At 32.8% G+C, this 27,830-nt stretch overlaps 1 protein-coding gene across 2 annotated transcripts in view; it reads left to right on the top strand.

The window, feature by feature from the left end:
• Positions 1 to 27,830, top strand: part of LOC118185504 (T-box transcription factor TBX20-like) — a 237,682-nt gene that overhangs the window by 75,599 nt on the left and 134,253 nt on the right. For both annotated transcript variants that reach the window (XM_085827378.1, XM_085827380.1), the window contains exon 2: positions 5,288 to 5,678. In XM_085827378.1, coding sequence (XP_085683504.1) covers positions 5,288 to 5,678 — 391 coding nt within the window. The remainder of the gene's footprint in view (positions 1 to 5,287; positions 5,679 to 27,830) is intronic.

Below are 27,830 nucleotides of genomic sequence, written 5' to 3'. Positions count from 1 at the left end.
AGAAGTTCAGAGCTTCCGAGAACTATTTTTCTTGACAATATTTGCAGTTTATAAGACAGCTTGTCTAAGAACTATAGAAATGTTTTAATTTTCAAAATTATAAAAATTGAGAATTTTATTATTTAAAAAGCTAGTTTTTGAGATTTAATATACGTTCTTTAAAGTTAATTTTTTAAAATTTTATATCAACCGGCAAAGTTGGCCATTTCACATAATCTTTAACCATAATTTTTCACACTGGGTGACTATTAATGATTGCCTTTAATCTTTTCTTATTTGCAGAGTGAGCATATTTGGATGAATTTAGTGGTGTCATTTTCTTTGCCTATTTGTTAAATTACATTTGTGTTCTCCTTATAATGAATATCTCGTTTTTCAAAACTATAATAATTTCGAATTGCAAGGATTTCTGAGCTTCTATATGCAGTATAAATATGAGCCAGTTTTAATTACAAATAACTCACGAAGGTTACCTTTCCGGTGTCCGAAAATTATCGTAGACGAAAAGGTCGCAGATAAAACAACGCAAGGAAAAGTCGTCTCACGAAAAACATCGTGGGAAAGCAAGGAAAAAACATCCCAGTTTATACATCACGGTACAAAACAACATCTTAGAAAACAAAATGATTCAAAATTACTTCACAGTTTTGAAACATCGTGGTACAAAATAAATCATCTATAAATCATCGCAGTGATAAAAACGTTGCAGGTAATGGATTTTCTGAAGTTTCTGACTCAAAAAGTTTTTAATGCATGTTTGTACTACTAAGCCAACTTTTTAAAAACAATTACTACTATTCCAACTGTACAAATATGATTAATTAAGTAATGAACTTTATTTGTTGACTATATAAATTTCAAATTCTATTAACTGTTAAACGCAGTATTAATTTTCTTCTCAATTTCAGCTTCCTTCTTTCTTTCTCAGCAAAAACTATTAATTAATTCAAAAATCTGAATTATAGAGTTAAAAATGTTTCTCATTCTTCCTTTCACTCACAAATCATTATGTGAACATGCATTTAAATTTTTTAAGTTATTTAAGTCTTTTACTTTGTCTGTGATATCATTATCATGCAATGATTTCTAGGCGCTTCTTATGATATTTTAAGACTTAGTTTAAGACATATTTTAAGACTGGGGAAGTTGAACAGCTTTTTTTTTTCCTAGGATTTTGTTTTATACCACGAAGTTTAGTACCCCGATTTTGTTTCTCTTTGCTTTATTTTCTTATACGATGCTTTTATATCACGGTGTTTCCCCCTTGCGTTGTTTCCTGCGTTACATTTTCGTGCCGCGACGCTTGCTTTCGACTGTAGCCCTTTTTGATTTACTTAGGCAGCTAGTATTTGAGTACTTCAATAATTCTCTCCAATGCAATGGTTGTAAGAGCAACCGATTCATTAAAAAATGAAGTTATGTTGATAATAATGACTTTTGGAAGTCAAGCAGTATACTACATTCAAAATCCATGAACCGATCCAACACAGACATCAATTTTTGAATATTTTTGAACAAGATTTTTGAATTTTTGAACAAGTTTAAAATTTGCCATTAGATATCCAATTCAGGAAGGGAGCAGTGAACATACGTTTGAATTGCTTAAGTGGTAAAAATTTGGATAATGGCATGAATAAACACAATTTCCTCGAATTAATCCTCGCTGTAAAGGTTTTCTGCGTGTATTCCTGTCTTCTATATTACCGATTTCTATTCAAACTAACACACAAAGTTCTGAGTTTAACTCATAATTAAGAATAGAAATAGGCCCAGCATGGGCGTTTTCGTGGTTTTCCTCATATGTAACGTGTAAAAAAAAGTGTCGTTAGATGTGTTAGCCCTGTCCTGGTGTGGTGGTGGCTGCTGGATTATCTCAGAGCAGACACTATTCTGTTTGGTAATACACTTTAGGTCAGAAGGCTGCTCATTGGTGATAAATAAATAGATGTGTAAAGTATATATGAGTCAGTTTCACCTAGAAAGTCCTGCCCGAAGACATCCCTCCCCTTAGGCAGATAGCCCTGTGTGTTTTGCCGTAATGAATTAAACCAAACCAAACCTAAGAATGAAAATACAATAAAATACAATGGAAATACAATGAGATACAATAAAATCTTAATAATTGTTATATTGCCAATTTTCTTTATATTCAGTATTAAATGCAGTTTTCCTTTTCTTTTCTTTCTTTTTCTATTTTTTTATTTCAACTTTATAAAGTGGATTAAGCCCATATCCAAGTCATTTAAATGATGAAATTTCGAGTTATGGCACAAATAAATTTTACAATAATTTTAGTTCTAAATTCAAAACTAAATTTTTCTTTAAAAAAGACGGTTGATGAAAATAACATTATAATCACTTCTAAAAGGGAGTTATTTATATTCGTGTAAAAATTTACGTATATTATTTCATATTTAAATTATGTAATACTGTTTAAAGGTAAGTAAATGTTTAGATAACTATGAAGGCAGTGCGTCTTCAAAATTTTAGAACTGAAATCGTAAAATGGTACCTAAGGAAATCATTTTCTAGGCCTTCTACATACATTCTTTCTGATGCTATACATCTCTTGGTATATTCAAAGCTCTTCTGGATTACTTAATAGAATTTTGCAACACTCTTCTAACTAATTGTTGCGATAAGCCACTTGACGATAACTGCAATGTGCAAAGAAAGCTTTCCTTGTGGTTCTGTTACTAAATTTATAACACCAATTTCAAGTTACATTTTTCTTTTCTTTCCACAAGCAACAATATTTTAATACAAGCCGACTGAAACGTTTTAGTAATTAATGATACAAGTTACCAACTTCATAATTTAAAAAAGTTCAATGGCGCAAAAGCCCTTAGAACCATGTCTGCAGGGCCCTAATATCTGCTTTCTTGACAGTGGACCCCAGCGTAACTTTCGGAATTTTGGAGTTTTTCAGTTGGCCGTGGCCCCGAGGAGCCATGAGCAGATATCCTGGACAAGTGGTTAGTTTGTCGCAGGACCTCCGGTGTTAAATTTTCAAGCGAACTTGGTACTCATTTTATCGTCCCATTCAAGGGTCGAAGTCGAACGAAAGGTCGAGTCAACCTTGTCCAGCCCGAGGATCGAATTCCGAACCTGTGGTGCTGCTACTCGATGCGCTATCCCCTGCGCCACCGGGGCTCCACGCTTCATTATAAGTTCAAAAATTCAGTCTTAATAACTTGTAAATCCACTAAATATATATCTGATTTATTTTAGATTTAATTATACTATATACTACAATAAGCTTGTTTTTGAGTTTTTCTATAATATGTTTATTTTAGTTTAAACACACACCAAGCTTATCGTTTAGCTAAAAACATAAAATATTTATATTTTCAACCGGAGAACATGTGCCTTTGTATATTTAACGGAGGGATATATTAGTAAATTTATTGTTATTACTGTTAAATTCTATATGGCAGCACCTTCCTTATTAGTTAGCAAATTAAGGTTAGGAGGGGAAAATGCACGTCACGAAGTTGTATTGCAGCACTATTTATTATATAATTGTGTTAATTTGCAAAATTAATTTATTGTTTTCCTTCTTTTTATCACTTGCAACAATAGCAATTTATTATTATGATGGATTTACTTAATTATCAACTCCAATAAGACTGTAAAAATAAACCTGTTTCATTTGTTATTGACAATCCTTTGTAGTCTACATATATTTCCTTCTGGTAGTAATACTTAATACTAAAAAACTAGTTTCTATGAATCTTGCTGCTGTGATTTTGCATTTACGAAATAGCCGAAAACTAAACACGGGGAAATATTCTAAACTCTTTAACTTCTCATTTCCTCGTTCCAGACGTGTTCAAGCACCGAAGCTGAGATAGATTTCAGTTGGTTGATTTAATAATGTGACAAACTACTGTACTGGCTCATTCCTCATTCGAAGCTGCATCCATTCGTGCATTTGCATGATGAATGCATCCAGATAGTTGCATGTGCGTCTGACAGCGCACAGCAAGAGTCTTGCCGGTCGATTTGCATGGGGACCCACATGTAGAGGATTTCGATTATATGAAGATGAAAAGCATCGGTTATAGACTGGAATTTATGGGTTTCGTAGCACTAACGAAGTCGACACACGTACTTCTTTACACCACTCCGAGACTGGAAATTCTCGTTCTTGGTGAGAGGACTTATGGGAATGAAGGTGTGATGGGTTTGTTTTCTGTAGAAACTTTTCGTTTGATATTTTTGTAACTCTAGAACCTTTATCGAAATGATGTAAGCTAAAGAAAGATCCAAGGGAAGATAAGTAATATGTAAATTTGGATAAACAGTTCTCTGAGATCAGGATATCAAGGTAACAGTTCTCTGTAAAGCAGTTTAAAATCGTGAGAGGAAAAAGAAAACACTTCTGTTATTAAGAAAAAAATAACAAAAGATTTATGTTTATTTGATCTGACGAGTAAAAGCTGTAAAGGAAAATAGTTTAATGGAAATATCAATAATTTTAATGATCAATATCCCTTTTAATTTTCTCATTAGCTGTACGATGCATATATGGAACGCTTGATGAAGAAATATAGCAGTATGGTAACGTTGTTTGGTTTATCATGAACGTTTTGTATGTTGTTTTTTATCATTTTGACTGTTGTTTTGTATTTTGACCAGTATTTTCTGGAAGTAAATTATCTGTATAGGTTTGAATAATCATTTTATTAAACTTAAAAAACTTCATCCAAAATCAGAAATTTAAGGAACACAGTTACAGTTAACATATCTACGCAACACTACTACAGACAGACAAAGTTATTACAGATTTAATGAGTTCGTATGAATTTAATTTCTATGTTCATGAAAGATATCGATCTAATATCGAATATTAATAACAATTCCCTCCTCAAATAATTGTATTGTATATCTAAATATTTATGGACCAACATTCAAAAGTTTTATCTTGGAAATTATGAGTGAGTGTCATATGAGATCAATACCTTCTAACTTTACCTCAAATTTTCTTTCATTTTTAAGTGATTTACCAAATATATTTGTGACTGCTTAACAGTGAAATTTGATTAATTTTAGATATTTACTTTAATTTATTAATTTGTTTAAAATTATTTTGAATAAGTAAAATAGAATTTTAATAATAAGGGAGTATAGGTTTTTCAAGTCATTTTCTTTCTTGACAATTTTCACTGTTTTATATAACTTGTATAAAAAATCTAAATTAACGATTTTCAGTGAGTGAGAAATATATTCTTAACAGTGACTTAGTGAGATATATATTTTTAACAGTATTTTCTCTTTCTTGCAGCAAAACTGGTAGAGAGGACATCAAGAAGCCCGGTGAGTCCAGTTTCTTTACTCTCGCCATCCGGACAAAGATGTTTAACTTCTCCAGAACTTACCCCATCCGACACGGACACGACTCCTTTACCAGATGACGACATCGACAAACAATCGACTAAAATATCGGAAGATAATTTTGATTTGTCCAGCAAGGACAGCGTGGACAGCATTGAACAGCAAAAGCCCGTGAGGACCAAATCAGACAAAAAGAAGGACAAGGCTGACAAACCTTTGCCCATAGTAGGCAAATGCAACTGCGAAGAACTGAAAGCGATTGAAGCTCACCTAGAGACAAAAGACCTATGGGAGAAATTTCACGGTTTGGGCACCGAAATGATTATTACGAAGACCGGAAGGTGAGTCCAAATTATTGGCAATAATCGACATGATTGAAAAATGGGAGTGATTGTTTTATATCTCACATATCTCGATCGCATCACTGGCTCTGATGTTGATGCGTAATTGACGCGTAGTTGTCCAGGTCATGTAAGACCGCAAGAAAAGATGAGAGATTTTAAGACCTAAGAATTGCTAACCTCTGTTTACTTCCTGTAGGATTTATTACATCAATTTTTATCGAGGGGTTGTGTCCTTAGATTATAAAACTCAAGTTCATAATTTATTGATCCTCTTTAAAGAATCAAAGCATAGTTTTAGCATAATAATAGTTGTTTGGGGAAATTATTATTGTTATGGATAATGTGTTAAATATCACACTGGATGTAAATGTGCCCTTTTACGTCTAAAAATCCCACTATCAAAGATTCGTTTATTCCTTTTAAGCATATTAAGTTTTATAATTGTACTAAGCATTAAATATTATGATAAATTTATTGCCTGCTATGAAGTAAAACAGGTTACTTCTAAGCAAAGAAGAATTTTTCTCGCTGAAAAAATTCTCTGGAAGATCTCAGGGAATAATCGTGAAAGTTTGCAATATTTTAGGGGCTTAGGCCTACGCTAACAATTTTGTGAAACATTTTGTTTGACAAGCATTTATATTTAAGAAAAAAATTTATTTCTTCGATTCAAATAGTGATGCATATAATTAGCGAGTATCTAAATATTTACATAACTGTATTACATAATTTTAAATTTATAAATCAGTTAAAATAGGGTCAATAATTCAGTCATTTTTTGCACAAGTTCGAAGTTACTATTTTTCATTATCATTGCACAAGAATAAGTTTTCAAATCAAGTAGATGACAGAGCGAATTCCATGAAAATGAATGAAAAATTTATGTTGATCAAAATTATAGTTTTTCACATTCCTATTTTTTTTTTGGGGGGGGGGGGATTTTGAATCTTGCTTTTTGGATTTGGGTTTTAGAGAAGAATTTCTTTGTATTTTGTTTTCGTACAAATTCTAATAAAGAAGATTTCGCATTATTTAAATGAGAAAAATAATCGAAGAGTTACAATATAAATTAGAAAATAATAAAAAGAAATTACGATTTTGTAGCCCAAAAGTGGTTATTAGTCTCGAAATAGTATTTTTCGTTCACTGTAAACCGCGTATCACTCTTTAAATCGTCGCAACCAAATATTATCTATCTCTGTTATTTTTTTTAAACTGAAATAACAAAGAATCTGCATATATGTTCCTCGCATTATGGAAAAACGACGGTACCTAGAGCCATCAAGTTTTGAGTAACATAGTCCTCAACCCAAAATTGTGCATCTGGAAACTCAAATTTTGAAGTTCTAACTTATTTTATTTATTATTTATTTCATAGTTTGTAAACCTTTAATGAAATGTTTATTAGCAAAGTCAATGATTTGAAAGCGAGCAGTGGTAACACTGTTCGAAATAAAAACGTTTTTATCTCCAGCGAGCAAGAATTTTATCGGATATGCTGCTCTTAAATATTTTGTGATTTGGCTATTGAACTGAAATCTATGTGGTTTAAGTGCGAAGAACGGGATATTTAATAAATAAAGTTAACACATAAAAAATTAATAATAAAAGACCCAAAAATGTTTTGTAAGCCGTCTTACTAAGAAATTTGAACATTGATATGATAAATTTAGAAAAGACTGAAAAAATAGAAAAAAAAAATGTAGGCCAATACTTAACCTGCATCGGGAATTCTAAACATATACTGTTATGCTGCTAAATTTTTCAGTCAGTTTAGAGAAAATGTAGTTGAATGGATACTTCAAGTTTACTATAGCCTTTTAGTTATTAACATAACAGAATTGCTTAGTTTCATCTTCATTTCGAGTCAGTCAAAACATAACATTTCCAGTTATGCTGAATTACCTATTGTGTGCTTAGCTGTTCAAGAGCAGGGAAAAAAGTATTTCTCATGTTAACACTGAGGCTGTTTTTTGAATACCAGTTTATCTTTATGTAATTTGGTAGTCATATATTGGCTAAGAATTTTTTTTTTTTTTACTGCTTTTTCCATAAAAGGAAAAAATGTTGCCAAATAGATGTGCTTTCGTTAAAGGGTCATCGTTAAACGTAATATTTGTATAGCACTAAAAATGTTTTTTGGATATGAACAATTTATGAACGTTGTTTTATTAAATTTAGTGTATATTGCATACAGTTTACGTTGCATAAACATAAATTATTATATTATTAAACTTAATTTATATCGCAGTTGTTAAATTTAGTTTATATTGCATATATAATAACTCGTAGGCAAGTTTGATATCTACTGAGAAGCATTAAGTATAATACTGCTGATGTCTTCTTAAAGTCTTCTGATAAAATAGCAATTAATGTTTGCCACATATTTGTTATGTTTACAGTCCGTATAGATCTTCAGATGGGTTAATTTGCTGCTGTTAGTGTAAATGGCCTAATTTGGATTTGATTTCGAATGTTGTCATTTCTTCAAGCATTTGTAGTTGCCTCTAAGACATATGCCCAATTTATTTATGTAAGTTTTCATATATTTTAAAAGTAATCCAATTGGTCCAAAAACTATTTGTAAGTTTGAAATAAGCTTCTCAACTAAACAGTATAAACTTCAAGTTGGTTTTCTAGCATCCTCACAAATATTATACCATTTATTTATTTCAGATAAAAGTAACGGATAATTCCTAGGTCATCAAGGTTCAAGCTCATTATTTAATTTTCTAAGCATAATACAAATAGTAAATAAAATCCGGTTACATAACAATCAGAACTAAAGTAAAAATAATCTAAATTAAATATCGAATAAAGATATAAAGTAACAAACAATGATGCAAAAAAGTAAACTAATCGCATTTGCAACGAAATTATTTTCGTTATGATTCATTGCAATCGTGATACAAGCAAATGCAAAATATAAAATTTTACATTTTATACATAATGTGGTTGCGATATGCATTTATTCCTTACAGCTAAAATTTAGATAGTATTTTCAAAGAATGAAGAAAGCATGTTAAAGTTTAGATTGAATGCACTCATAACAGACTTTATTGAAAAATTATTGCAAATTTGTCCATATTTACATAAATAAGTCATATTTCGTAGTATTTCGTAGTATTAAATCATTGACATGCAAAAGAAATAACAGAAATTTGATTTTTTATGCTTCAGGTTCTTATTTTTTTAAGTTTTATCACAAACTTGATCACAGTTAATATTGATTATGCAATTGCATGCGTCAAATCATTTTAGAAGATCTTGCTGATAGAAGCCAACGAAAGGAAAATATTTACAAACTACGCGATGCAGTCTTAAATCTCCAACAGAGTGTAGAGAATACCTGCAACATTGTCGAAATTTGACACGTTGCTTCAATGCAGTTTCGAAACAAATCACGCGTCCCCTTCACAGTATTTGATCACTCATGAAATTCAATACAGCAAACATGATAAATGAGACCTGTCTACTCGAGCTTGACAAGCGCTCAGAGCAGTTTAACTTTTGAAATGTGTCGGTGCTGTAAAAAGTAAAATGTGTAAAAAAACTTCTTTTTTCATACATTTCCATTGTCATTTAAGGCAATTAAAAACAGTTTTAACAGAAATATGAGACTTTGTCTTTTTATTCAGCTTGCTCCCGAAAATATATTAACAAATATACTAATAATTTCGAATATATTCAAAGTAATGTAGCTGAAACCAGCTTTCGAATCTTTGTATTTATTGATAAAAATTAAGTAGTCTATGTATCGAAGTAATTTCATTCTTCAGCAACGAAAAATCAACCTCATCTTCACTTGAACTGATTTCTTCATGGTAATTCGCATTTACGTGCCGCCCAGACGGTATACTGGTTAGGGAAGCCTGACTGCGGTACCGAAGGGCCTAGGTTTGAATCGCGGAGAATGCATGGTTGTAACTGTCCTTCCCTTCATTGGAAGCAATTGTTGCCCACTTATTAGATACCTCCATAGTAAAGAGACCACCACATCTGGCCTTAGAATAGATTAATGGACTCTGTTACAAAATTGTAACTGTTCACAATCTGCCATTGGGGGGGGGGGGAATTCACACTTACTAGACTCCGTAACTAAGAAAAAAACATTCCTATTGCCACGACTTGTAGAGTCGCATATATAACAATAAATCTAAAAAAAGTATTTAAGAGTAAATATTGGCAGTTCTTTTATACGTATGTATTTTTGAATACACTCATGAAGCGATATTGTCCAAACCAAACCTAAATAGACATCGTTCCCGCTTGAATTATCGCCTCAAACCAAATGGTGACCGAAAGTCACCTCTCGAATTACCACATCAAAGCAAGCGTTGACCGAAAGTCATCTCTGGCGTGCAAAGTGTTAATTTGATTAGAGGCTACAAAGATTACTTAGACCTTGTCAGAATTTCAAATATGCACTTACGAAAAGACGATTGAACCTCAGTATAAAGTATTCCCGGGAAGAATAGCATTAGCGTCACAACAGACTGTTTTCTTCAATCGGCAGGACAGCGGAACACATGTCAAACTTTCACACTCCTATTCATAAAATTCTGCTATTCATAAAATTCATAAAAATTGCTTGCCACTCAGTATCTACATAAATTCTGGAATGATTCAACCTCGTGACAAAAAACAGCAAAAAGAAAAGAAATAAATCTAAATATAATATTTCGTTAGTAAAATTTAATCATAAATGCCACAAACTGAAAATCTCAATTGAAGCATTAACACGTAGACGCAGATGTTTTTTGCAGCTCCGACCAGACGTTAAAATTAAAACGAAATTTTGGAATTTTCGTATTATTTCGAAATAAACTCTCAGGATTTAAATTTGGTCAAATGCATTTTTATTAATTTAGCAATAAATTTAATAAGACTAAATATTCTTACATAAAATTTATTATGTATCTTTAGAAAGTGGAAATTTATAATGTCAATAGACGGTTATTATAATTTAGCGACTGATTATTAAAGAACGTGAAAGACAGTGACTTATTACTAAAATCTGACTCTCTCTCTTTTTTAGAAAGCCTTAGCAGAGGCTATTAAGTTCTACCTGTGTAAAAATGTCAAAACATTGTGGAAGCAATCTAGCTTCAGGCCCACTTATTAATAACACATAAAATGGCAATAATCCTAAGGTTATCAAGGGTTTACCAATATACTATGTTAAAGATTTGCTATTATAGTGTATTAATGATTTACACGTTATTCTATCAATATACTTGTAATTCCCATTGAGCAAATTCAGAACGACCTGCTGCATTGTTCAACAGTAACCTGTCCGCTCTAACAGAAAGGCAACAGGAGCGCAGACAAACCTATGCTCAATACTAAAACATCAAGATAGATGAATGAAGAGACGGTAAAGTGCATATTGCAAATTTTAAGTGACAGAAGGCAGTTATCTTTCCACCTATGTAAGAGCGAGTTAGGGTTGTCCGGATCGCACACTGCCTGGGGAAATCTGTAAAATGATAGGAATTATATTAGACGAATGAATTATGTTTTCTGTTGCACCAAACATATGATAGTACTACCAACCTAAGGATCAGCTTGTCAAGCTCTTTCCAATATGATATTTGTTCTGAGACAGTAGCAGACGACATTTTGTGACAAACATTAATTAGTCTTTTGTTTGAAACTACCGTTATCAGAATATTCTAGCTGATCATCTACATCCTTTCATACACTTCATGCATTCTGTAAGGAGGGTATTTCAGACAAAACAGTTTGCTCCTCCAACCTGTTCGCATCAAACAAGACATCTCTGAAGAAGCATTGTCTGAGTTACAAGTCTTTCAAGAGTCTTTAAAAGTCCAAATGTAAGTCATACTGACTTTCTCTAGGACTTTGTTAAGCAAAACATCAAACTGAAAATGAGGAGTAGGAGTCTAAGGTAGGAGATGCGAATAGTTCCGTATAATCTTTTATGCTGTTAGGCAGTGGTATCAAACTCAAATTATTTATTTTTCTTCCTAAATATTTATCAAAACGTGACATGAACCATAAAAATACAATAAAAGAAAAAAACTTAAATTTCTGTTTATTTTTTACTTGAAATCGAAATTCCGGTACTTGAAAGACATATCTGTTCGTTACACTTTGTAATTCCCGCATACTCTGACAGCTGAATATTAAATTATTAAACTAAGTTTTCTTTCAAATAATTCTAGCATGTTTAGTTAATCATTAAATAATTTAAATTAAAAATAAACAAATTATGAGAAATTTCTAATTTTCACAGGAACTTTTCCAAGTGGGACAAAACTTGAGAATAAATAATGATAATTTAATTCCTTTTTCTTATTTATTAAATTTTTTAGCACATACATATGCTTGTATGCAGATAATTGTAATTTTCTTTATTTCTTACCACACCTTGGAACTTGATGGCGTTCCGATTCACAGAGGGTTTGTAGCCTTGGAGACAAGTTACTGGAAATGTTCTTCATCACGAATGCTCATCGGGTTCTTCTCTTAGCAATTTTCAATTGTGAAAGAAAGCTATTCGCATATAAATGTATTTCCAAGGCAAACGATTATTCCTAGTTTTGTAAAACAAGAATAATGCATTATCAAACAATCTATAACTCCCTTTACATTAATAAATGTAATGTAAAATTTGAAAGTCAAGATTTGTTCAATTTAGTGTAGAAAACCAAGCATTGTTCGAAGCTAATGGTAAGCGATTTAATAAAGTCAGTAAAGAATACTGGCAATAAGATTTCAAAACGGTCTGTAAATTTGTGATTGCACCTTCTTTTTTCCCCATCTGCTAAGTAGTAAATAAAAAATCCATTTTATGTGATGCTATTTGTTCTGTGGCTAAAAATTATACGAGCAAAGCCAAAAACGCAAACCTGAGACTATAAGTTTCTTTTTAAATCAACGTTAAAATGGATCAAATTCTGCGATTTTCCTGGAGAAACGAACGCATTTAACTGCAATTGCAGGGACATAAATATTAACAAATATCTTCCTGAATTTCAGACTTTATCTTATATATTCAGAGATAATCTTATATTTCTCGATAAGTCAACAAAGCATTCATTACATTTATGTTTGGGAACGCTGAATAACGATGCACTGAAGTAATTAAAAGTCTACGAATATTCCTAAATTTACAAACAAAACTGCTTCAACTTAATTTGTAAACCAAAAGTCTAGGAAACCTATACCAGGCCTTTTTCGAATTCTCAGATAAATGATCTCTTCTACCAGTCAAAAGTTAGGATAATAAAACTTCATTTGGAACCATAAATTTTTAGTACGGTTATCATGTTAGCTGACAGGTCAACAAGACATCCATTTCATACACTCTTGATATACCGGCGAACATATTAATTGGATCCAACTAATGGTGCATTATGGATGACAGCAAATCTCACAATTTTTCTTCATGGCCAACGCCCTGGACAAGTTCCATTAATGAAGCACTCTAGTACTCGTATAACGAATGAGAAAGCAGCTGGGAAAGGTTTTCATTTAGAGCATGTTGCGCTTCATATGCATTGTAAACCTCTTTCAAAAAAGGGGTGCGTTCTTCGAGTCGCTCGCTCGGCGAAACGCGAAAATTAATTTTCCATTTACTTAAATGAAATAGCAAACGCACTGGAACATCTCCTACGCACTTAGAAAAAGGAAAAGAAAAAGAAGAGAAAAAAGGTCACAAAGTGGAGGGTATTTTTCTAATTCGGGAACATACAAATTGATTATATACTTCCCTGAATGATTAACACGTCATTATAACGTTGTAAAATAACTTATCATTCATTGTGATTCAAATGACTTGATAAAAACCTGAGTTATTGCAGTAAAATATTTCATCTTCCAACTGAGATTATGCGTTGGTGTGAACTAAAAAATGACATATTTACTAAAGCTTTAAAATAATAAAAATCGTAGATTTGGATGGAGTTTCCTCTTTTTCTCACATGTAAATTCGATGATACCTATAAACCCCCTTTGATGACGGTCTTGGTGATGATATTCCCAAATGACAGATGGGTTTGGCCATCTCCACCGATGCTTAGCTTGTTAAAATATCCGACAGTCGAGGTAAAATATTATTGATAAAATTACATTATTTCTAAAGTGAAAATGAATCTTTTAAAGGACAATTTATCATTTTTATTTAAAATATTATAATTTATTCTTTGTCTATTTTTATTTTTATTGTATTTATCGCTCAGTCCAGCAAATTCAATACGGATTCCTTCTCAGATGCGAGTTTTTGCGTGGTAAGAAGCAATACTTTTATCGTATCTTCTTAATTTTTCTTACTCGATTAGTAACCTGAAAAGAACAAATCATCAAATCATTTTTGACATTTCAACATAGTTTTTTACTAATTTGCCAACAACTTTCAGCAGCTTGCAGCGAGCGATAATCGTACGAGATATTTTAATGCATCATGCGCTAAGGGTTTTTAAACCCAATTCGGAATTTAATTTATTATAATTTTAATTTTTTTGATGGATCAAAACCTCTCCGTAGATTATCTATCATTATAATAATGAAAACATTAGTACTTAAATTGAATTTCTCATAATTTTATAAGACTAAATCAGCGACAGGAGCAGCGACAAAATTTCTCTTCATGTTTTTTATCTTTTTTCTTTGCACTGATTTGAAAAATTAAATTTTGAATTAGATATAGTATGGATTACACCATGTTTCAAGTTTATCAGAGAGTAATAAAATATTTTAAAAACGTTTGCATGCAATAAATATTCATTAATTTTTAATATTGATATTCAGGAAGTAAAAATATGAGGGAGAACATTTATTTAACATTTGTTATTTAAAGTAATAATAGACAGTAGTAATTAAAGTAAATAATAGACAGTCGGTCTGGAATTTATGAAATTGCAACTAATAAATTATATAAAACATTGACTCTGAAGAATATCATAAAGAAAGGATTTCCATTAGTGATATAATATAGCCTACTGCCTTGTAATATAAAACGATATACATCTGCCTAAAATGTTCTGTTGGAAACTTTAATTTAGTAAATATCAAATATTTCATGATTTTATCTTGCCCTCTCTTAATTAGGTCTTAAATGATTTTAAAATATGGTCGTGAAACACTTACATTAAATACAACTCTGTCTTTAAGATAAAACAATAACACGATGTAGGAAAAAGAAATTTTTAAGTATTTGAATAAAGTTTTTTGGAAAATTGCTATGTAGCTAATTCCTGCTCTAAAGTACCTATATGCAATATGTTGTTACAAAAGCAGTATATGCTGATTCCGGGCAAGAGGGCGAAATTTTCCTTTGACCTTCCTTCTCGGTAGGGAGGAAAGATCGATCAAGTTTTGGGAAAGAAAATAATACCCTCTTCCCATAGCCGATCGTCGGTCTATAAACGCTTTGAGGTGGGACAGTCACCGCCTCTCACACTACCTTAACCTAATAATCACATCTTTGAAAGTGCGATCACTTACATACAATGGCGGAGGTCATTCATAATCGGCTTCCAGATCCAGTCGGGTATCATTGAGAAGAGAGGGGTTCCGCTATTATGGAAATGGTGTTGAAATGACGTCAGATAGCTGCAAGATTCTTGGCGCATCTTGCGATGGACATACATATATACGATAAGTTGCCTTCCTTTTTCACAGCTTGGGACTCTTCGGAAAAGTTATCGGATGATTTCAGTTATCTGCTGTTAGCATTTTAACTAATTATTAGTAAGTAATAACAACAACGATAATAATAATGATAATTTTGCCCAAAATGCGCATTACGTCTTTAAAGCATAAGAAATAGTAGCATGTGTGACTGTAATACGAAATTGACAAAGGAGATAAGCAATTGCTAATATTTTTGGTAAACCACAATCATTCAAATATCCCAGATATTTTTATTCTTGAAAAAGCATGTCTCAAACAGCAAACAGGAAAATACTGTAATATATGGTTTATGAAACTATCTATGACTAAGTTATAAACGCCAATAATAATGAATTGAGTAATTTTTTTTTAATTTAGAAAGCATAGTATTTTTAAAGTGACACTTCTATTTAATTTGCAGAGGTACATTTTTCATTTATTTTCATAACTTTTAATAAGTCCATTTTTGTGAATTTCAAAAACTTCACTAAAGCACTTTTCCGAATTTCAGATGTTCTACACCTATTACAAATGCGTTCAATATTTGTAACCTTAACGTATACAGAAGAAGCTAAGTCTGAAACATTATTCCCTATTTTTTTTTAATTCTATTCAAAACGTTTGTTTTACCATCGGATAATCAACGTTGCCAGTTTTCTCTAAATAAATTTTTCTTCCACTGCAATTAACTACTTGATACAAAATTAATTAAATGTATAAAAATACTCATAATAACTACTTCAAAATTTTCTCGTTCCATTGTTTTTTAACAAATATTTTTGTAATCAAGATTAACTACGTTGACTATCCTAGAAAACATTCAAGCATTTGTAGCGCAGGGGTTTATTTTAATTTCTTAATAGTTATTTTTATTTTTGAATAAGATTTTCTTTAATTTCTTACTTTCCATCTACAATTCCCTGCCAGAATAAGATTTCAGGATTGCATTTTATGTAGATGAGGTAGAACCAGTATTTAAGTTGAAGAGTTCATTACTTCAGTAAAAGAACTTAGAAGTTCTTAGTAAAGCGTATTAGGCGTTCCGGCCACGTCGTTGCTTTAAGCCAAATCTTACAACGTTGGGCCCTATTGTTACGTGCCTGCTAATAAACTGCCGCCGGTGAGTTTGAATAAGAGCCAACTCTGGTGCAGCTTCGGCTGGTTTTAGTTAGCACTAGATTGCTTCTTATTTTCTGTAAGCTCAAGTGGAGGCTACCTGTAAGCCCAAAAGGGGCCATCTGTGAATATTTTGTGTTGAATAAAAGGCTAATTTAACTCTTCTTTGGACTTGCTAATGAAACATTAGAACCAAACGGTTAATCGCTAAAAGTTTTTAAGGCTTCTAGCTGCTAAAGCTGGAAAATTATAGTAGAAATGATATATGATTACTTATTCTGCCTTGCACTTTCAAGAATTTAACTTAAAAGTAAGCTTTATACTTGAATCATACTTTATACACCGCTAGGTTTCAGGGAAATTTTTTAAGAAAATGTTCCAATAGCATAAATTAAACTTTTATGTTTTTATTTAATAATTTATCAGAACTTTTTACGGTATAACAGAATATGCAAATGGAATTTTACAAGTTCGATGCCCTTTCATCTCACTATTATCACTAAACTCAAATTTGTAAGATATAAATGGAAAGAAATCTTACTTTTTTTTTTTTTTTTTTTTTTTTTTTTTTTAAATCTAAAATGTACACTGAGATTTTTAATGCTTAAATTTTTATTCTCTTTCGGAACTAAACATTTTCTTATATTTGATAATTAAAAAGATTGTCTGTTAACTCAAATATGTGCCGTTGGTACAGCATCAAATTTTCAACATTTTGCATTAAAACTACGATTTTCTTTTTGGCGAAAGCATTGAAATAAGCGTCCCTAGACAAACTTAATTTTTATGCATATTATTATTTTGCCTATAGTGATTGAATACGTTTGGTCTTGTTCTGATCGATTTTATAGGAGTTTCTTAATGTAAATGTTCCTTCAACTATTTGTGAAGAAAAGTGGATTTTAAAATCGTCATTTGATTCTTATATCTGATACATCATTTCTGTTTAAAGCCTGGAGATGCGCACTTTTTTTTTAGCCCAAAGGCGCAATTTGCCAACAAAAGCTTTATTATAGAGAAAATCTTATGATACTTTTTAAGATAGGATAGACTTAATCAAACATATGGAGTTCTACAGTAAAAAATTTCGAAGCATTATTTTTTAAATATTAGTTGAGGAAACAACAAACAAACAAAACATCTTTTTCAAAAAATTATATTTAATTATTTTACAATGCAATATATGTTTTCTAAAGTAAAAAAGAAGATTTTAGATGATTCATAAATTTCTAGGGGCTAAACAAATAATCTAAAACCAAAGCAACGACAATACTATCTAATTTTAAGAGTTATGACAAGAAAAGCAAGTAGTTTACCATATTTAACTCATTTACAACTCTAGGTACAGTATAAAGAGCATTTATATTCTTCAGTACGATTTTCTTGATCAGCATAAATGCCAACAATCTATTGTCTAAAGGTAACTGATAATACAAAAAGTATCCTTAATCATCCACAACAGGGGTATGAGCTGAAATGTGGAATTCCTTCTAGGAATATTCGGGGCTTCCCTCAAAAGTCATCGGAAAATTAGGTAATTCAAAAGCACTAAAATAAAGGTGCGTCTGTCAAATTTTGCGTCTAAGCATGTATTTGTAGCAAAATCACATGAAAGATGAACAAAAAGAGTGAGATGAGTTATTATCAGCGCGTGCCAAAGATATAAAATAAATTCAAATGGCGCCAAATTGGCGTTACGCTTGGAAATGATTGCAATATGTTTCGGCAAATTGTTTTTTGTAGCTTTTTGAAAGGAAAATTTTTGGCGATAATGAAAACGTTTCCATTCATTTCCCGATCATTATTGGCATTTAAAAGTGGGCCGGCACGTGGTAGCAGCAATTTCGTCATATTTGTACACTTTTATGCGGTGATTTCTTTTCTGTTCTTAAGTAGAAAAAAAAATAAAACCTTGCTCGTCAGTTTTTTTTTTTTCCGAAAAAAAGAAATTTATTTCTTACAGAACAATAGAATTATTTTGTGAGTCATATTTTACAAAAATAAGAAAGAGAAGTCAAATTTAAACCACATTCATACAGTTTTAGAAAAGAATTTTCAACGGCTTTCTGTTCCCTGTTAACTTTACGTAAGTCATAAAACATAACAACGACAAAGCTTCGGAAAAACTTTACTCATATGAATATTTTAGACAGTTAAGTGGCTAACAGGACAATAGGAAGAAGAAATGAGCTACACTTAAATTTTGAACAGATCTGCAGTCTTACAAAAAGATATAAGTGCAAAAAATAAAAGGGTCATTAAAAACAGCCCCTTTGCATAGAAGTATAGTTACCATAAAATTTACAGTTATTAAGTATTTGCAACGTAATAAGCACTAAAGTCATTTTCGGTTTCGAAAATATTTTAACTAAATACGATCTAAAACTATATGGGGGTTTTCATAATTCACATATTTAAATAAATACAATATAAGCTGACTTTCCTGGGTCAAGCTAGCGTGCATTCTAGCTTTAAGTACTAATAAATGCAGAAATAAGTCCATAAGAAAAGTGACCTATAAGTGGCCATGTCAAAGTAAAACCTTTTTTCTGGCAGGTTGCTACAATATTCGCTCTAAACTATAAATTTATTCGTTATTTAAACTGCTTTATATGCATTCTGATAACGGCTGATGGGAGACATGAAGGGCTAGAGAAGAGATATCATGAAAAGAAATTGTTAGTTAATTCTTTTTTCGAATTGAAGAAAATAAAGCTTTAACAATACTCTATCAGTTTCTTAAAAGTATAAAATCAGAATAGTTGTCATTCATTCGTTTTCTGTCTCTATAATATTAAAAGCCTATAGCAGAAAATTCAAATTTCCTTTCCTGTATGGGCTATTTCTGTGTTCATTATTCATAAAATTATTCCATTAAGTTAGAAATTTATGGTAATAATGTCTGATATTATTCGTTCAGCTGCTGATGAATAACTCTTGTGTCAGACTCAACAATAAAGATTCTCTTAAATTTCAATTTCAAAGTGGCGATTTAAATCAGCTCATTTAAGAGGTATTCGAAATCCAGCTACGTCACGAAACAGCGAGCCATTAATGCTCTTCCGTCCAGTGGAACATTGTTTGCATTTGGTCCATCAGTTACGGTTTCAGTCATTTACATAAATGATCCGGCAATGTTACGTGCGCATAACGATGACAGGTTCGCACAACTTGTATTCTAAGCTGATCACATATTTGCCCTGGCCCATTAAGACAGGCTATGTGTTTTGACTAATCATCTGTTCATTGTTGCGTTTGAGATACTCACTGGACCATCGTCAGAGAAACGCTTGGATTTGTATTTGCATTTATATCAGGTGCGTGGTGAGCGACTCCAGAATCCGATTTATTTCATCTGGCAAAACTCATATTCCTAACACAGGAACTCATCGATTATTTGGCATCATCTGATGAAAGGGAAATACAATGAAAACTACTGAGCCAAGCAGGAATTGAACTCTATGATTTAATATGTTTTTATGAATTGGTAATTTGACTAAAGAAGAAGGGTAGACCTTCAAATTCAATTAATCAATCAAATTCAATTATCATAGGAAAAATGATTTTGAAATATTACTTTATACTGATATACTATCATGTACAAGCAGTCTTTTCATAAACACTTCATGTAGCATTTTCTGTACCTGTTCATAAACTTACTTCTAGTTCCTGTTATTCATTACTCGTAGTTCAAGTTTTATCCTCATTCATAATCTCATAATAGTATGAAGGAAAAAGAGAAAAGTGCCTTTTATCATCTACATATGTCTGAAGGATTTGAGTGGACTGGATATTTGATTATGGGGAAGCTTTTTAAAACTATCTCTCTAAATGGACCTTCATGGAGCACTATCGAAAGGAGACTACTTCGTTGACATTAAACACGAGGGGGAAAAGTTAAATCTCCCATGGTCCGTTTCCCGGGATTTTAGCATGAATCGAACTGACAGTGTTCAACCGTCTTGTCCACTCTTCTATTGATGGGAAAATGAATGCTTGGAAGTACTGTTACTTAAAAGATTGGAAAGCTATCTCTCAATGAATGTATTTTTATATTTAAGGATATTCGATTTATATCCCAGGTATATATGAACAAGGTATTCTGAAAATATACATTTTTTAACCAGATTAGCCTTCTATACATTGTGATTCTGCCCACAATCTGTTTCTCTGATGAGAACTTAAGTCATGAAGATCTTTTTTATGATCTGCTAACTTGAGTGCAAATAAAAATATTGGAAGCTGTCCATGAATATACTAAGGAAAAAGAAAAGAACTGTTTAGGAATTTTTTTAAAAAATCCTCAAGTAATTTGAGAAAACAACTTAATATTTTTCCTTTAAAACCATGATATAAGACGGTTTGGTTTACTGTATTATGGCAAAATACGCAAGGGCTACCTGCATAAGAGGAGAGATGCCTTCGTGGAAGACTTTCTTAGGGAAACTACTTGGTACCATGTTTCACATGATGAAAACTACGAAAACGTCTATGTATCCAGCTCAAATTGAACAAGGGCTTGGCATCGAACAAGCAGAACACCAGTGTTTAGTGACCGGTAGGCAGTGTTATTAATAAGATGAAGAGTGTGATAAAATTTTCTAGATATTTGATAAATTTAAAACTGCTTTTCTAATTTTCTTCTGTGAACACACTCATATTTGATAAAAGTGTTTGAAGTATGGAGTTCTATTATTTCTTTAATTTTTTAATTGTTTCGCATAAGTACTGTTTATATCCAAATTATTTCTGACATTATTGTCTAATATAAGATTATATAAATTTCTCACAATTTAATTCAGTAGATTCAGAATTTAATGTTAGTATTTTGATCTGACATGCCGATTTTAGAATAACTTTCGCTTAAAAATTAATTAAATGTCCAATACAACAACTTTTTTCAATCGAGTTCCGTGGATTCGAATATTTTTATTTAAAAAAAAATCGCTAGGGAATTTTGCATGAAATAGGGATGAATATATTATTATTATGCAAATGTATCTTTGAAATGCGCTGAATCTAATTTTGCATTCAGCTGAATGCGCTGAATTATTCCAGTTTACTATAAATATATGATATATTCAAATCAGAAGAGAAACAGATCATTGTTAATGTTAAGGAATCAATCAGCCTCAGTTTAGCCTAAATTTTGAATAAAACTATGGATTTCGAGAGGAGGGATTTGCTCCCCCTTCCATTTTTGTGTTTTCCACAGACATTTTGCTTTACGCTGTTGGTCCGTGCTAGTAATTTTTCAATCGTTCCGCAATAATTATCTTTTTATATTATAAATAATTACCTTTTCTTTTAGACAAAGCTGTTAGTTCGCTGTCCAGTTAATCCACTCTCAGTGTGTTAGGAATTAAGTGTAGAAGGAGAAATGAAAAAATAACAAAACTCTAAATTAATTGAATTATTCGGCTGATTGTGCAGTTTTAAACCATAGATCACAATGCTACTGACAAAACTTAAAATCCTAATAATAGCAGATCAGCGCATTTCCTTAGCCAGAAAGGTTAGGTAATGGCATCTTATAGGATGAACAAGATGACAGCTGTGTAAATTAAATGTGAAAACAAGGAAAAAGAGGAGCCAATCTCAGAACAAAATTTAGCATTCTGAGAGGAAGGCTGGGGAAAGTCCCGTTTCTACTCAGATACAACCAGATTTAAATAACTCGTCAAGCACCACGTAAAATGTGAACACTACTTTCTTCTTTCTGTTTCTTTCTTTCTTTCTTTCTTTTTTTTTTTTTTTTTTTTGTGTGTGTGTGTGTGTGTGTCACAAAATACGTGACGTGCCATAACAAACTGAAAATCACGTGACTTGATTGGCGTCGAAACCGATGCTGGTGCTTTCAGTTTGCCAATATTTTATTTTTGGTCACCTTGACCCATGTTGTCCGTCCACCGAGTAGAAAAACAAAAAAGGTGGGGTTTGGAAGCATCAGAGATGTTCCAATTTATTCCTGCAGTATACTTCTGGCATAGCTATCTAGACTCCGCCTCTTAATCCTCTCCTTCTCCTCCCCTCTCGTAGAAGAGCTCTGATACGCTTCTTCTTAATCGGTGTTTTTAATATCGAACTACAGGTGTAAAAAGTTAGATAAATGGATTGATTGTCGGTACCTTTGAGTTTCCTGGAAGCTGTAAATAATAATTTGGTGACAAGGAAGAAGGTAACAAATGAACGCGGTTATCATGGTACAGATACGCTGGGAAATTACTTTCGAAGCTGCTAGAATCTGTAAGATTTTGTTTTCGAGTTGCAAAGAAAAAAGCAAAAGAAATAACCGTAAGAAGAAACTGATTAAAATAAGTGTAGATCCAGAGGATAAATCAAGGAATAATAATAATAATTAAACATAATAATTGTTAGCAGCAATTAAGAATTTATGTTATTTAATTAGGGATTTTTTATTTTATTTTATTTGGTTTCACATTAGCTATTTCTCTATGTACTGTAAAGTATAATACAGGGCTTCAGAAATACTTACTATTAATATTTGCAAACTATTACTACACTACTACTATTAATATATGTATTCATAACTATTAATAATAATTGCAGAGTTTAAAATTTACAAAAACTCAAATAAAATTCACAAAACAAGCTGGGTCGAAAAGAAAAGGGAATCCATTCACAAATATGCTATTGGTAAGTTTGATTTGTTTGTTTGAATATGGTAAAGCACTCAAGGGCTATCTGCCTGGTGTCCGCCGAAAACGTCGCGGCATAAACATCGCGGAGAAAAAACAACGCATGGAGAAAACGTCGTGGTACAAAACATCGTGGGAGAAAACATCGCAAAGAGAAAATATTGCAGTTCTAAAACATCGTGGTACAAAATATCGCGGTTCAAAAAGTTCGCAGTTTAAAACCATCGTCGTCAAAAACATCGTGGTAAAAAATAAAGTACCTACAAATCATTGCATGACGATAATATCGCACACATGCGTTTACAGGTTCTGAAAGTTGTAAATAAATGTTCGTATAAAGATCATAGAGCGCAAGAAGGGAAGAGGGATTCTTTTACTTCTATATTTCATACATTTGAACGAACTAATAAATTTTTGCTGAAAAAATAAGAAGGAAACTTAAGCATTGAATATGAAACTTAAGAATTGAAAATGAGTAGAAAATTAATGCAACTTAAAAAGCTTAATAGAATTTTAAATTTATATAATTAATTAACAAAGGTCATTAATTAAGGTCATTAACAGAGGTTATGCAGTTTAAAAATGCTTAGAAAAAGGAAGATAAATAACTACATGAGGTTGCCTCTATAAAAATTGCTTAGTTAATGATCAAATTATTTTCTTCCACATTTGTTGATCTGATAGTGTTTTAATGAAAATTGCAATATTGTTTTGTTTCCGTTTATTCTAAAAGGGTCGTTAACATTTTCATGTATAGCGTGCAATCAATTTTTTTGGATGTCGATTTGTCAGTTATGATGAAAGTCAGTCACATAATACGTCCTTACGCAGTTTGAAAAACGCTTGTATGCGATGTTATCTTTATGCGATGGTTTGTCGGTATTTCATTTTTTACCACGATATTTTCGACGACGATGTTTTTAAACTGCGAAGTTTTTGAACCGCGTTATTTTCGACTACGATATTTTGAGCCACGATATTTTAGAACTGTGATGTTTTCTCTTACGATGTTCTGTACCACGACGTTTTCGTCCGCGTTGTTTTCGGCTGTAACCATCTGCCTAAGCAGAGGAATAGTTTAGTGAATTTTGATTTATTTAATTAGGGCAAAGAATTGAAGGGCTATTTTCCTAAAGGGAGGAAAGCATTTCGTGGTTTCGTTCATTAGACATTTGGAAAAGCAGAAACTCATGCAGCCAGCCCGTTCGCCAAAATTCGAACCCCGGATCAAAATACCAATGTTCAGCGACTTTACCGTTCAGCCGCTGGTGGGCTTGTCCTCAGGAAAAATTACCGTCTAAATGAAACTGAACCCTTATTTGCATTGCGCATGGGAAAAAACCTTAAAAACACACATATAACTGCGTTAGAATTCAGACAACAGAAAACAGTACAGCGTTTTCGAAATTGAACTAATTTAGAGCTTAAAAAAACCTTTAACCCATTTATTCTTGTTGGATATATTCAAAATTCCAGTTTTTAACAGCTTCATTTCGTTAGAGCAAATTTCTAATAAGAAAATAGCTTGCCATTTCAACAGTGAATTCAGCAGCTCAGTGCATTTCTTGCTTTTCCCCCTTTCCTTTCATTAGTGCTTATGCAGATGTGCATTTGGATCTTTTCCGTTATATAATAACACGTAACAAACTATTTTCTCTAGAAAATATATTTTTGCCAACCTTATATTTCGAGGAAATATACTTTTCTAATTTCAGCTGTGGTAATATTTTTTCAAAGAAAGGACGAGAAATGCATTTATTTTTTCTTTCTTATCCAATGGCAGATTGTGAACAGTTACAGTTTTGTAACAAAGTCCGTTAACCTACACTGAAGTGACAAAAGTCATGGGATAGCAATATGCAAATATACAGATGGCAGTAGTATCGCGTAGAAAATGTATAAATGCGAAGTGCTTTGGCAGGGCTTTCATTTGTGTTCAAGTTATTCATGTGAAGAGGCTTTGACGTGATTATGGCCGCACGACGAGAATTAACAGACTTTGAACGCGGAATGGTAGTTGGAGCTAGACGCATGGGTCATACCATTTCGGATATCGTTAGGGAATTCAACATTCCGAGATCCACAGTGGGCCGAGAGTATCTAATTTCAGGCATAACATCTCACCATGGACAGCGCAGTGGCCGACCACCTGCACTTAACGACCGAGACCAGTGACGTCTGCGTAGAGTTGTCAATGTTCACAGACAAGCAACACTGTGTCAAATAACCGCAGAAATCAATGTGGGACGTACGAGGAACGTGTCCGATAGGACAGTGCGGCGAAATTTGTCTTCCTTGGGCTATGCCAGCAGAAGACCGACTCGAGTGCCTTTACTGACAGCACGACATCGCCTGCAGCGACTCTCGTGGGCTCGTGAGCATATCGGTTGGTCCCTAAACGAATGGAAAACCGTGGCTTGGTCAGATGAATCACGATTTTAGTTGGTAAGAGCTGATGGTAGGGTTCGAGTGTGGCGCAGACCCCACGAAGCCATGGACCCAAGTTGTCAACAAGGCACTGTTCAAGCTGGTGGTGGTTCCAAAATGGTCTGGGCTGTTTTTACATGGCATGGATTCGGTCCTCTGGTGCAACTGAACCGATCATTTACTGGAAATGGATACCTTCAGCCATTCATGGACTTCACGTACTCAAACAACGATGGGATTTTTATGAATGACAATGCGCCATGTCACCGGGCCACAATTGTTCGCGATTGGTTTGAAGAACATTCTGGACAATTCCAGCGAATGATCTGGCCACCTAGATCGCCCGACATGAATCCCATCGAACACTTATGAGACATCATCGAGAGGTCAGTTCGCGTCCAAAACCCTGCACCGTCAACACTTTCACAATTATGGACGTCTATAGAGGCAGCATGGCTCAATATTCCTGCAGGGAACTTCCAACGACTTGTTGAGTCCATGCCACGTCGAGTTGCTGCACTTCGCCGGGCAAAAGGAGGACCGACAAAATATTAGGAGGTATCCCATGACTTTTGTCACTTCAGTGTATACTAAGGCCTGATAAGGTGGTCTTTTTATTTTGAAGGCACCTAATACGCGGCCACTATTGCCTCCTATATGAAGGGACGGACAGTTACAGCCATGCCTTCTCCGAGATTCGAACCTAGGCCCTTCGGTATCGCAGTCACTAACCACTATACCGTCTGGGCAGCTGAAATACATTTCTTGGATTAGTTATTTTAATGAACATAGAACGAAATAGAAAGATACACTTTAAAAATTTTTATTAACAATACTTACTTTATAAACATGACCACTGATACAAGACGTAAGAGCAATACATTTATTTTAACAATAGCCAGTAGACAACATTGACACATATATATCTTTCTGCAAAACCTTTTTTAGCACATACTGTCATGTAACCGGAAAGACCCTTATATTTTCTCCATTTTTTTCAAGGGGCGTTTTCTAAATCTGTCGCATCCTACATTTCTGAGCTTCTGTACATGTTGGCTTTTCGTGTTCATAAACGTGAAAATCGCTGTTCAGGCACAGTATACATTCCATTAATAATCCTGTTGCCCTTTTGCCCGATGCAATGTTGGGCTTCTAATGAAAATAATGGCATTTTATATGTGTTTAAAAAACCGCAAATGATTTGTGTTCAAAAAGTTAAGCAGGTATGATAATAATACATTTAAAACCCCAGATATTTAAGTTCGCATTGTCTCATAATGCTAAAACATGCCTTCACTTATTTTCAAAAATTTCCTATGATGTATTTGCATCTTTCTCTCTGCTGTCAATCAGCGAGAATATTTCTACTGTTTATAACTCTTTTCTAAAATTCAGATATTCTAGTGTTAAAAGCATTAACTTCATATACGCCTTAGATCTTTTAACATTCCAGCCAGTAGTTCTACAAGTTATCGATCAGATCACTTCGATGATAGAAAACTTATTATCAATCGGCGAACCTCATACTCAACGCATCCCACACACCACAAACGAGAAACAGCTGAAAAGTTATTGATGTCTTCCCGAACATTTTCACTGATTGCTCAATCAGCAAGAAGAAATTAAACAAAAGCAACAACTCCAAAGAACCATCTAACCTAACTCAATTTTCTGGCAATGTTGCTTGCTGCTCAAGGTGTTGAGTGAATCAGGCTTTATCGCGGAACTTGGTACTCAGCGTCCTATCTCAATTCTGAAGAGACCTCGCGACTACTAATCAGTTTCCCTAATGTATCTGAGCAATTACTAGTTCTACAGTCTTCCCCTTTATCAGCAGTCAAGGACGAATTTAGGGGTTAGACGTGTTGGCGAGTCTTGCGGGCAAAGTGTTTTTTATTCTTTGTTGTTGTTTCAGGTATTATTTTTTATGATTTCTGCAAAAGTGAATTTGTTTCGTGAAAGCGATGATAGCTGAGCTGCTGCTTCCAGAATATCAGTCGAAGCCTGATGCATATAAAAAGTCCTGTGATTCAGTCGACGCATGCAAGCGTTAAATTTAAGTTGCTTTCTTCCCGATTTTCATGTTGAGTTTCTCATTTGCTAATGTATGAAATAAAACTTTAAAGCTATTACTTAGGGTGTAATAAATAATTATTTTAAAATCTAGTCAAAAAATTAAAGATTTTATTACAGTTCGCCTAAATTGTTGTTTGAAACAATCCTATATGCTAGATTGGATCAAAATCATATTCAAAAACTGCAAGAGTGATTTTCAGGGTAACTTTTTTTGGATGTGTAAATTTATTTA

The sequence above is a fragment of the Stegodyphus dumicola genome, chromosome 1 (assembly GCF_044657685.1).
Source record: "Stegodyphus dumicola isolate Sdum_Otavi_A_Nest chromosome 1, ASM4465768v1".
Classification (NCBI taxonomy): domain Eukaryota; kingdom Metazoa; phylum Arthropoda; class Arachnida; order Araneae; family Eresidae; genus Stegodyphus; species Stegodyphus dumicola.
The sequence above is the reverse complement of the archived record's forward strand: the minus strand, read 5'-3'. Positions and strand labels throughout refer to the sequence as shown.